Below are 12,203 nucleotides of genomic sequence, written 5' to 3'. Positions count from 1 at the left end.
AGAGTGAGAGCGAGAGAGAGCAAGAGAAAACCAGGATTACAGGTCTGCCAAAAAATACAGTAATAAAATGTTAATAAATGTAACAAGTGGCAAGAAACCTGCATAATACTAACTAGTCTCTACAGGGCTATGCTGATAGATGACCAAACTGAGAAACAGGAGTCGGCAACATCTTCAACACAGCCAGGACGAGTTGCTGGAAAGAAAGAAGAGACTGAACTAATGACGAAGTCAAAAGACTGCATTAGTAGGCTGGGACGCATTTCAGCATTGCCTCTGTTGGCACAAAACTGCACAATCCAAAAAAGGCTTTTTAAAATGGTGGGTTAAGCTGACTATAGTCCCCATGTGGATGGCCTGCTCCACACCTGCTCCACATGCAGCCGGAGAGTCCACTCTTCCCCGGTGTTCCATGACTGGAGTATCCCAAAGGGAAAATCCATGCAAGCTTACAACGATCACTTGGGTTCAGGTTTCATTGCTTTTTGATAAAACTATTTCCAAGATCAATCAAAGGTACTAAGAACCCACATTACACCACGGCAAATAAAGAAATGAAAATAAATATTGTACCTGAAGAATCTTATTTACAGGGTAGACCAAATGCTACATTCGATGTGATGACCTCAACTGAACATCTGTTCCTTTAAAAACAATTGTGGCAATAGCAGGAACAGCTGACAACACTGTGGCAACTGTGGTGAGGTTCTGTGATGGCAGCAGACGCAGGTGAGCAGTAGGGTGTGAGCAGTAGGGAGTGAGCAGTAGGGTGTGAGCAGTAGGGAGTGAGCAGTAGGGAGTGAGCATTAGGGAGTGAGCATTAGGGAGTGAGCATTAGGGAGTGAGCATTAGGGAGTGAGCAGTAGGGTGTGAGCAGTAGGGTGTGAGCAGTAGGGAGTGAGCATTAGGGAGTGAGCATTAGGGAGTGAGCAGTAGGGTCAGGCTTAAGATGACCATGAATGGAGAACCACGAGGAATAACATCTTCTCACGCATGAAAAAACTCTTAATTTTGCACAGGGAAGGGTGCACAAAGACAGGATGTTGAGAAGAGTGTGCATGTGTGTTGGGGGGGGGGGGGGGGTGTGTCTAACCCTGGAACATGCAGGTCGCTACAAAACTAGCATTAGGTCACATTGGCGCAATAAGAACACCATCCAATATACATCTGGGACAAACGCACTTATAACCAAACCAACACACTAACTCATCTGCACAGAAGAGTTTTCAAATGTTAGCATCACTTTTAATCCATAAAGCATTTTTCATTCCTGCCAAAGAGCCCCTCTCCTGTGTTTATGGCTGCTTGAAAGACAACAGCTCAGGGTCCTTTGCTTGATGAATTTGTTTGGATTTTACTGTAGCGTTGAGCATTTGCAGCCTAACAGATTTCTGCTGTAACTACAAATGAAATGTGTACTGTGCATGTGGAGTACCAAGGGTCTGGTGATTTGGGCTATACAGTTCTCTGCTTCTTTATTGCTGGTGATGTTGGCCTTTACAGTACTGATATTGCTGGTGATGTTGGCCTTTACAGTACTGATATTGCTGAAAGCCACAATATGCAAATTAACTCCAACAAAATCACAGCTTTTTTTTTTGCATGCTGAGAACATTTTGACCAATCACAGCTGTTCCAGATGGGCGTTCTGTGGACCATCTGAATCATAGTACTCATGATCCAATTCGAATCAAACAAAAATATAGAAATAAATAGAAATACAGGCTAATATTTAACCATGTCAAGGATTCACCAGCAGACTCCTCATGTGTTGCAAGTCATATTGCAATGTAACCATATAATTACAATGTAGCATCTCTTTCCCTGTCACTATTATGATTGCACTGTAAACAGGTCTGCAACCACCTACAGGGCGGTAAAGCCAATAAAACACACATTCAAGTGGCGTTTAGTGACTAATTGCAGCTATTAATCACACCTACCTTTCACTTCCACGCTTCAGATATACACTATTAGGGGTAAAGATTAAGAAGAAAATATGCATTAAAACATCCATAGGGATTTATGGTCTCTTGGTAATATGTGAATGCAAGTTGCGTTTGTAGACTTTGTAAGCTTATTTTAAGTTTTTATTTGTAAATTTGTGGTATTTCCCTTCCTGAGTGGTGACAATACAAAGCTGTACTGAACGCGGAGGAGAATCACCCTTACACACTCACGCTTACCCAGCACTGAACGCTGAGGAGAACCTCCCTGGCACACTCACGCTTACCCAGCACTGAACGCTGAGGAGAACCTCCCTGGCACACTCACGTAGGTTTGTCCCGATCCAATATTTTTTTTTTTTGAAAGTCCGATCCGGGTTTTCCTATTGCACCCATTTATATAATCCATTCCGGTTTTTGCTGTGTTTTCGCCAGTGAGAGTAAAATCTGGTCCGCGTTTTCCAGCACACCTTCAGCACACGAGCATAGTCTCCCCAATTTAGCTCAGTGGCATCTCCTAACCATTAAGACGGCCATGTAAATGTGAAGTTATCTGTAAAAATGTCAGTTGTGTGGGATTATTTTACCTTAAAGGACGACAAAGACGAAGAGGTAGAGTGCAACATATGCCACAGTAAAGTTAAGCATGGTGGTAAAGCTGTAAGAACTTTTAATACAACTAATCAAGCATTTAGCGAAATACCACCATAAACAACATGACGAGTTTCTAAAGAAAACCGAAGACAAAAAGAAAGGTCCTACACAACTAACACTGGCAGAAACGTTTGCGAAGCGTGACAAACTGCCACTTAAAAAATTTTTTTTACAATATTATTGTAATACTGTAATACTGAATACTGAGGAGAACCTCCCTGACACACTCACACTTACCCAGCACTGAACACTGAGAACCTCCCTGGCACACTCACACTTACCCAGCACTGAACACTGAGAACCTCCCTGACACACTCACACTTACCCAGCACTGTACGCTGAGGAGAACCTCCCTGACACACTCACGCTTACCCAGCACTGAACACTGAGAACCTCCCTGGCACACTCACACTTACCCAGCACTGTACGCTGAGGAGAACATCCCTGGCACACTCACACTTACCCAGCACTGTACGCTGAGGAGAACATCCCTGGCACACTCACACTTACCCAGCACTGAATACTGAGGAGAACCTCCCTGACACACTCACACTTACCCAGCACTGAACACTGAGAACCTCCCTGACACACTCACACTTACCCAGCACTGAACACTGAGAACCTCCCTGACACACTCACACTTACCCAGCACTGAACACTGAGAACCTCCCTGACACACTCACACTTACCCAGCACTGAACACTGAGAACCTCCCTGACACACTCACACTTACCCAGCATGCCACTGACCTTGGCCCGGCAGCCAAGATGAAAACCAACATTTGACTCATTAGTAATTTGAGTTTTTTGCAAATGAGGAAAGTTTGTTCTTTTATCTCCCATGACTGCAATCATGTGAATCATGGCTGACAAAAAAGCAAACAACGGCAGCACAATGAGGCTGCACGTTCAATATGTGCAGTTGGGTGGAGGATGTCAGTCTGGCTGAAAGGACCTACTATGTTAGTTGTCACAAGATATGGCATGACTGTCAAAGCTGAAGGACCCACCCCCACCTCCTGCTCTAAAAACAAAACAGTGCCTCAGGGACAGTAGTTGGAACCTCCCACTTCCTGAAACGAAGGCGGGCAGGAACGAGGTGTTCTACCTGCCCATGTAAGACTGACAGCAGGTAACTAAGCTGAGCTGACCTGCGCTGCCTTTAACCAAAGCTCTGCCAGCTGGTGAGTTGTTGCAGGTGTGTGGGGTTAATCCCGTTATCACCCCCCGTACCCAACGTATCTCCACAGGCGCTCGTTGGGCAGGGAGGGGCCTGTGCTGCCAGATATGATGTGGATTAGGTACTGCACAACTGACAGAGCCAGAGATTCCCCCTGAATGATTACAGAGAGCATAAGGGAAGTCCTCTTCAGATTCCTGGCACCACTCATGAAGCAGGATCAGTAAGTTGGGTGCTAAGCTGGATCTAAAGCTGCCAGCCATTTTTCCACAGAAATTAGCAACTGTGAGGATCTCCTATTTGTCTTTATACAGCTGTGGTCAAACAAAACAATGATGCAGAAACAGCCTGAGCAATTGTATATGAGAATGGCCAGACCTACCTATTGATCTGTTTGCATCTTGCAATACTGGGCCGTACCATAGCCTCTTTAGTACAACATGGTGAAATACAGCTCCTACCAAGCTATAATTTAAAACTACAACTACAGTGAAGTTTCATCTAGTGTTTCAAAACTAATATGTAATGTCTTCTTCTAACAGTCTAAGATGCATAATTTACTTTTTCCACTTTAGCCATTCCCAAGATTCAAGTTACATTTGGCTGATGGTCACAGCAGCCCAGATCTGTGGACTAGGCTTCAGAAAACTCACCGAGGACACTAAACCTCCATCTGCTCATACTAATGCCACCCTGGCACCGACACCCAAACCGTTCATTCACTCTCAACTCATCCCGCAATAACCACTCACCCTAACCTTGGTGGAAGAGGTCACAACCCAACCATGCACCCTCTGTACCCAACCATGTACCTGACCTTGGCTGGCATTATGTTAAGTGTCTTGAACTGTTACGATCTTGAGCTAAGTATTCTACATTATTATTATCCACTTAGTATCATAGATGGAATCTACTGTCAACACATATTGCATGCCATTAAATAGGCTTTGTAGAGCAGTGTCATTAGGATCCAGTGTGTTATTAGTCATGAATAACTGTTATGAGTGTGGGGGAGGGGCTTGGCCCAAGCAGCTTACGCCACATGGTAGCAGCACCACACTGAGAGGCACCATATGGCACCGGCAGGACAGAAGCAGGTCCTGACCAGAGCTGCAGCTCACAGTCGCGTGCCAAGACAACAGTGTACTAACCAGGTGCCGTTGACACACTTCTGTGCTCTTCAATCTAACTTTTCAACAAGACACCAGAATTAATATGAATCCTGTTAATTACAAAATAAATTTAAAATGCCCACATAATAAAATGGAGCATAATAAATAGAAAAATGTACAAACTCAGTGTTCTTGTTTTATGCTTTCAAAGAGAAAAACATCATCTTGCTTCTCCTTGCTGCAGGGCGCCCGTATGTCCGAGATCTGATCGGTCTCTGCACCAGGGACTTGGTCGTCAGCATTTCTGCTGTTCTGTCCGAACCACGCTAGCTAACCAGCCTGGCTAGCAGAGTCTTCCTTCACCAAGATGAATGTATTGCCAGGACTACAGAGGACGGCACGGCATGACCGAGTCAGACTAAAGTGCTCGCGGCTGTTTAGATTGAAATGTGTTGGTGATGCATTCACGAGCTTCAGCTCCAACACATCTCACACACACACACACACACTCTCTCTCTCTCTCTCTCTCACACACACACACAGGCCTCAGGTGAGACTCGCTTACCACACACACTACCAACGGCAAAGTCAGCATCATCTTAAATACATGCGCACAACCATCTAATTCCCCAAGAGTCAGTGTTTGGCATAATCACGGCGTTAAAAAACATTGTTATTGTTATAAACCCGAGGTGTGTCCTACCTGACGTCCGTGATAACACCCCCTGCTCAGACCCTCTTACCTTGGGCAGCTCCCTCAGCTGGTTGGCGTCCAGCAGCAGCTCCTCCAGACTGCGGCTGTATCGGTAGATCTCGTCCGGCACGCCGTGCAGGGAGCAGTGTCGCTTATCCACCGACTCGACGTGGCGGTTGCACCGCCACAGGGGAATACACTTGAGCATGTCCGGGTGTTGGAGGTGGATCAGGCCCTCCGCATTAGAGAAGATGGGAGTGGAGGGCGGATGGGGGGGTGATCTCGTCGTGTAACGTTCAAATCGTTAAATGTGATCCACGATGAGAGTAAAACTCCCTCCAGAACACGAGCAGATGAAGCGACCTGCAGCGGGTCCGGTCCAGTGGAGGGAACCTGCTCTCTTTACATACGGCAGATCCACAAATCCGTACAAACTAGTTTAGTTAGCAACAGATTTCTTTGGTATTTCAAGCTCAGGTAGAACTCACATCTCTTAAAATGCCATTAAAACAACAGTGTAAATATCAGTGTAAGAGGCGCGTGGTGTGGTTCAGTAATGATCCCGTCCAGCTCCAGCACTAATGGACCTGCTCCGATCTTCGCTGTTCCGGCGTTTAGGACCGGATCGTGTCGGTGTGCTGGAGCCCAGCGCTGCTGCAGCACCACCCTGACGCTCAACTACACCCAACCCAGCGTGGAGACCCGGGCCACGGCGGCAGGCCAGCCGGGCGCACCGCGGCGCTCCAGGTGTGTGGTGGCGGGGCTGCGCTGCTGCTCCACCGGCTCGCCGCGCCTCTCACGCCCCGCGAGGAAGATCCGAGATCCGCGAGGAACCCGCGAGAGATGGTGAGAGCGCGTGTTGTTACTCACAGGGCTAAACTCGTTAATGTGCGACACACCTGGCTGCGCTGGTTCTCCAGGGAATTTCCTGCTTTTGTAGCCGCGTCTTGAGGTGCTGAGAGAAGCGGTTCCTCTCTTACCAAACCCGCCTCATGTGTGGGGATACGGCGCCTCACGGCGGGGACTCCAGCTCCGTGAGGACACCTAGCGGTCTGGAGGACTAACGGCGCCTCACAGCGGTGTGACTCCAGCTCCGTGAGGACACCTAGCGGTCTGGAGGAATAACGCCTAGGAAGCGTCCAACAGGCCGTGAAGTTCAGTAAGATTCAGGTACTATTCTCATACATTCTTGCATAAAATATTGAAACAGTATATAAGTAATAACAATTACTTATTTTGATTTTTATCACTATTATTTCACAACACATACATTGGGCTGGCTAGCATCGGCTCAATGGGGTACCAGAGGGTGACGTCATTACCCACGAGCCCTTGCGGCTCCGGCCCTGTTATGCGTATTATAATAATAATAATAATAATAATCTTTATTTGTATAGCACCTTTCATACATACATGCAACTCAAAGTGCTTTACAGTATAAATAATAAAATATTAAAATTAAAGATAAAAGAAATAATTAAATAAAGTGACAAATTATAAAATAATAGACTAGAGTTTCTTAACTAAAAGCAGATCTAAACAGTAAAGTTTTGAGACTGTTCTTGAAACTATTCAGGGATGAAATGCCTCTGAGCTCTTCAGGAAGAGAATTCCAGAGCTTTGGGCCATAATGGCTAAAAGCACCCTCGCCAATCTTTAATCGGCATCTAGGAATCACCAGTAGATTACTGTTTGAAGACCTCAGAGACCTGACTGGAACATATCTAACTATCATTTCACTGAGGTAAAGAGGGGCAAGACCATGAAGACATTTAAAAACCATGACTAGAACCTTAAAATCTATCCTAAAGCTGACAGGTAACCAGTGCAGTGAGTGGAGTGCAGGTGTAATATGATCTCTCTTTCTCCTGCGGGTCAGAACCCTTGCAGCCGCGTTCTGAACTCGCTGTAGGTGCGAAATAGAGCTTTTTGGAAGAGCAGATAGAACAGCGTTACAATAATCTAGCCTTGATGTGATAAATGCATGAACAAGTTTTTCACTGTCAGCAGGAGTGAGCATATCTCGGACCTTAGCAATGTTTCGAAGGTGAAAATAAGCTGTCTTGCATGTAGTCATGATGTGTGATTTGAAGCTGAGCTCATTATCAAAGGTGACGCCCAGGTTCTTAACACATTGTCTGGCATTCAGATTCATTTGGTTTAAATAGGTCTGGACATCATTCCTTTGTGAATCACTGCCAAGAACAAGAACCTCTGTCTTCTGTTTATTTAATTGCAGAAAATTGTCAGACATCCATGTCTGTATATCATCTATGCAGTCAAACAGTGAGCAAATTGATTTTAGGGCCTTAGGTTCTAGAGAAATGTAAAGTTGAGTGTCATCTGCATATTGATGATAACTAATACCATGTTTATTAATTATATGTGGTAACGGAAGCATATATAGGTTGAATAGTAACGGCCCAAGAATTGATCCTTGGGGGACGCCACAAGTTATTTATTATGTGATGTTTATGTCTGTATAGTGTTAATAATGATGATTAATTGTGTGTTATTAGTTAAGTCACCCCGGTCCATTTTTTTTATGTACATGTGCATTATCGTAGTTCTCCCTCCATATATGTGTAACTTTGCCGTCTTCATGACCTCCCCCTGTGTTTCATGTTCAAGGCCAACCTAATTGAGGCCCCGAGTTTGATCTAATTGTGTCTGTGAGAGCCAATTTTCTTGCGAGGTGAGAATAAAACCTCTGTTTAAAATGGACTTGTCTGCAGCCTCCTTCTCCCATACCATGCCACAACTGGTGTCAGAAGTGGCTCTCCGTGACGAAATGTTCCACCTTTCCGGAGAGCTCGAACGGCTTGAAGCAGGGCTGAGGGAGAAGCGAAGGAGTGGCAGGAAATCGGCTAGACAACACCTTGACGGGCCAAGCAACACCGTACCACCGTTGCTCGGACGCAGAACGACACCCGCCGGGATGCGCGACACGCGTGACGAGACACCACCATCACCCGCCACCACACGTGCACAAGACCCGGAAGCGACGACCGTCCAGACACGCCGGCTTAGCCTGCCTGGCTATGACGGCGAAGCGGATTGGGTGGCGTTCGAGGCCCAGCTCGATGCAGTCGCCAACTACGAGAACTGGTCGGACGCGGAGACAGCGGTTCAACTGTGCCTGGTGCTACGAGGACCTGCGCTCAGGGTTCTAGTTAGGCTACCCGCGGAGGACAGGAACGCGCTGGCACCACTCAAAGCGGCACTCCGGAGCAGGTTCGGGTGGCAACCGGAAGAGTCGACGGCGAAACAGCTCTTGGCGAGGCGGCGCCGTGTTCAGGGAGAAGGTCTGAGAGTGTTGGCGTCGAAGCTGGCGCTGTTGGTTCACCTGGCCTACCCCCTGTTTGAGAGCGAGGCCCAGCACCAGTTAGCGCTAGATTTTTTTCTGGGCGCGGTGTAGCCGGCCGAGCTGAGGAGACACGTCCACCTGAACACCCCAACCTCCCTTGACGAGGCCGTCAGGGCGGAGCAGGTGACAGGATGCCCCGACAGACCCGCTCACACGACTGCCAAGGAAGCAACTGACTGGTCTGCTGGAATTGCGGGGCTCGCAGCGACAAAGCCAGCCAGTATGCTGGGGCGCAGCAACCGCGCAGCAACTGCGGTTCTCCCTGGCCAACCCTCTTTCGTTGTTTCGAGAATCGCCGGACAACGCGACCGGCATATTTCATGTAAGTTTGGCGATATCTCTGTTACCGCTTCGATACGGGGTCTTTGGTCTCGTTAATTAGGCCTGAACTGATTAATGATTGCTCAGAGGGGGCCTGATGCTGTGTAGTGTGTCAGAGGGAATTTAATCTCAGTGACCGGCGAGCGGTTTGAGCTGCTGGGACGCATCAATGTTTTCTTTGACTTCGGGCAGGGACCTGTGGCGCATTAGTTTTGGGTCGGGGACGTGTTGGATCACTGCATTCTTGGGAATTACTTCTTGGGGAAGAATGGGGCTGTTATCGACTATAGACGGGAAGTGTTATCGCTAAACAGACGAAGGGTCGATGTATGCTGTGGAGATGATACAGCCTCACGTTTGTGCGTTACGTCAGCTGGGCCAGTGAGTCGTGACTTGCCGATTCTGTCACCGGGGGACCCGGTCCATGAGTTGTGGCTTAGATGTAGTGTGGGCCTGTCTGCGTCGCAGGGCGAGCTACTCCGCGAGCTGCTGAATCGCTATGGGGACTGTTTGCTGTGAGCGAGCGTGATTGTTCGAGGACGGGGCTGGCGAGCCATGCGATTGACATGGGCGACGCAAAGCCTGTCTGCCTGAGACCGCATTGCCTCCCTTTAACCAAGCGTGTGGCAGCCGAGCACCAAATTTGCAAAATGGCAGTGGCCGGCGTAATTGAGCTTTCAAATTGTTCATGGTCTGCCCCCGTGGTCCTAGCTAGGAAGAAGGATGGTTCATGGCGTTTTTGCGTCAACTACCGACGTTTAAATGCTGTCACTAAACTCAACTCTTACCCGATGCCGTGAGTAGACGACACACTTGAGCGATTAGCTGGCACAGACTGATTCAGCTCCCTGGACCTGCGTAGAGGGTACTGGCAGGTCCCGTTGGACGAGTCAGTGAAGGAGAAGACTGCGTTTTCGATCGGTGCAGGTCTTTGGTACTTCAAGGTCCTCCCCTTCGGGCTCTGTAACGCACCGGCCACTTTTGAGCGTTTAATGGAAAGAGTGTTGTCTGGGGTTCCGAGCAGTAAATGTGTGGTGTATTTGGATGACGTGCTGGTCCATGCTACAGGTTTCGAGCCTGCGCTTGCCAACCTAGAGTTGGTCCTGGGCTTAGTAAAGGAGGCGAATCTGTCCCTCAACCCAGCTGAATGTAACCTCCTTCAGCATCGCATAAATTTTCTCGGGCATGTGGTCAGCGGTGAGGGCATAGCCACTGATCCCGTCAAGATGGCCGCTGTCCCACCCCGCTTACGGTGCGACAAGTTCGCAGTTTCCTCGGGCTCGCGTCATACTACCGCCGTTTTGTAAAGGGGTTCACGGAAATTGCTGCTCCACTTCACCACCTGACAAGGGGTGGCAGAACGAGATTTAGCTGGCCTGATGACGCCGAGTGTGCTTTCCGTACACTAAAGCAAACTGTGCAGTGCGCCTACTCTGGCCTATCCATCCCCAACTGAATGCTTTATTGTCGACACTGATGCAAGCGACCACGGGCTGGATGCGGTACTGTCACAGGTCCAAGAGGGCTCAGAGTGTGCGATAGCATACTTCAACCGCCGCCTGGACAAAGCTGAAAAAATTATTGTGTGACACGGCGCGAGCTTTTGGCAGTGGTTGAGGGGCTTTGGCATTTCCATCCATAGGTGTACGGTGTGCCTTTTCTGCTGAGGACAGACCATGCATCGCTACAATGGCTGTTGAACTTCCAGGAGCATGAGGGCCAGCTAGCGAGATGGTTAGCCAGGCTACCACTTTGTGGTCGAGCACAGACCAGGCAGAATCCACGGGAATTCTGACGTGCTGTCTCGCCAGCCGTGAAAAACCCGACCCGGGAAGACCCGAGCACTGGGGCTCGCTTGACTCAAGCGGTGGTGCCACAAGGTCTGCGTGACACTGTCCTGCAGGCCGTCCACGGTCTGCCAGGCTCAGGCCACTTTGGCATCACAAGAATTCTCCACAGACTGAGACAGAGATTCTGGTGGCCGGGCTGCAGAGCTGGAGTTGAACTGTTTGTCCATTGTTGTGACACGTGCTGCCAAGAAGGGACCGGCGAGAGTCTCACGTGACTGTTCTCTCACTGTGAACTGCTTTGTTAACATTCTCATGCTGTGTTATGGACTGTTCTTTTTTATTTTTTATTGTGTATGTAACTGTTGATCGCCTTACTCATGCACACTGGTTATGTGCACTGTTCTCTCTGTTTGTTGTACCAAGTCTGTTCTGTGCCAGACTTGTGTTTATTGTGCATTGTGGTGATGCCTGACCGTTTTGATGCCACCTTGACACTTTTACCGTACTGCTGTGCTCATGTTTAATGCCGGGAGTCGGTATGTTAATGCCTTGTACACGACATCCGTCTGTGTTGAGTTCTACTGCCCTTGCTATTTTTTTCCTCTAGGATTGTATTTGCGCTTTACCTGCGCAATGAGTAGGATCTATCTCATCCGGCTGTAATTCTGTGTTGACTGTGCCTGGAAAGATGTTCATGCCACCTTGTACTGTTTTGGTTGCCCCTATGATGTGTTTGATGCTCATTGTGTGTTTGATACCATGTTTCTGCCCTTTTACGCTCCTGGACTGTCCTGTGTGTGGTCGCCGGGACGGCTGACCTCTTGGGGGGGCTGTGTAGCGTCAGGCCAATGGGGGGTGCCAGAGGGTGACGTCATTACCCATGAGCCCTTGTGGCTCCGGCCCTGTTATGCGTATTATGTGGTGTTTATGTCTGTATAGTGTTATTAATGATTATTAATTGTGTGTTATTAAGTCACCCCGGTCCATCTTATTATGTACATGTGCATTATCGTAGTTCCCCCTCCATGTATGTGTAACGTTGCCGTCTTCATGACCTCCCCGTGTTTCATGTTCAAGGTCAAACTAATTGAGGCCTCGAGTTTGAACTGATTGTGCCTGTGAGAGCCAATTTTCTTGCGA

At 48.2% G+C, this 12,203-nt stretch overlaps 2 protein-coding genes across 25 annotated transcripts in view; one reads left to right on the top strand and one right to left on the bottom strand.

Annotated features, from left to right (window-relative positions):
* Positions 1-6,566, bottom strand: part of scrib (scribble planar cell polarity protein) — a 119,568-nt gene extending 113,002 nt beyond the window's left edge. For 13 of the 24 annotated variants that reach the window (XM_076984783.1, XM_076984790.1, XM_076984795.1 and 10 more), the window contains exon 1: positions 5,635-6,565. In XM_076984783.1, the coding sequence (XP_076840898.1) occupies positions 5,635-5,793 (159 nt within the window). In that variant the 5' untranslated portion in view covers positions 5,794-6,565. Of the gene's footprint in view, positions 1-5,634 lie in introns of all 24 variants that reach the window. The other 11 variants (XM_076984796.1, XM_076984799.1, XM_076984800.1 and 8 more) reach the window with 4 other exon arrangements.
* Positions 6,567-6,583: 17 nt separating this feature from the next.
* On the top strand, positions 6,584-12,197 carry LOC143485380 (uncharacterized). Its single transcript, XM_076984809.1, has 2 exons — positions 6,584-6,755; positions 8,321-12,197. The coding sequence occupies exon 2, from the start codon at positions 8,338-8,340 to the stop codon at positions 9,001-9,003; it is 666 nt and encodes a 221-aa protein (XP_076840924.1). The 5' UTR covers positions 6,584-6,755; positions 8,321-8,337; the 3' UTR covers positions 9,004-12,197.
* Positions 12,198-12,203: the final 6 nt, after the last annotated feature.

This window comes from Brachyhypopomus gauderio, unplaced genomic scaffold (genome assembly GCF_052324685.1).
Source record: "Brachyhypopomus gauderio isolate BG-103 unplaced genomic scaffold, BGAUD_0.2 sc34, whole genome shotgun sequence".
NCBI lineage: Eukaryota > Metazoa > Chordata > Actinopteri > Gymnotiformes > Hypopomidae > Brachyhypopomus > Brachyhypopomus gauderio.
Note: the sequence above shows the minus strand (reverse complement) of the source record. Positions and strands in the feature narration are given on the sequence as shown.

Coding starts and splice junctions, on each gene's coding strand:
- LOC143485380 (XM_076984809.1), top strand. CDS start 8,338: ATGCCACAACTGGTGTCAGAAGTGGCTCTCCGTGACGAAATGTTCCAC.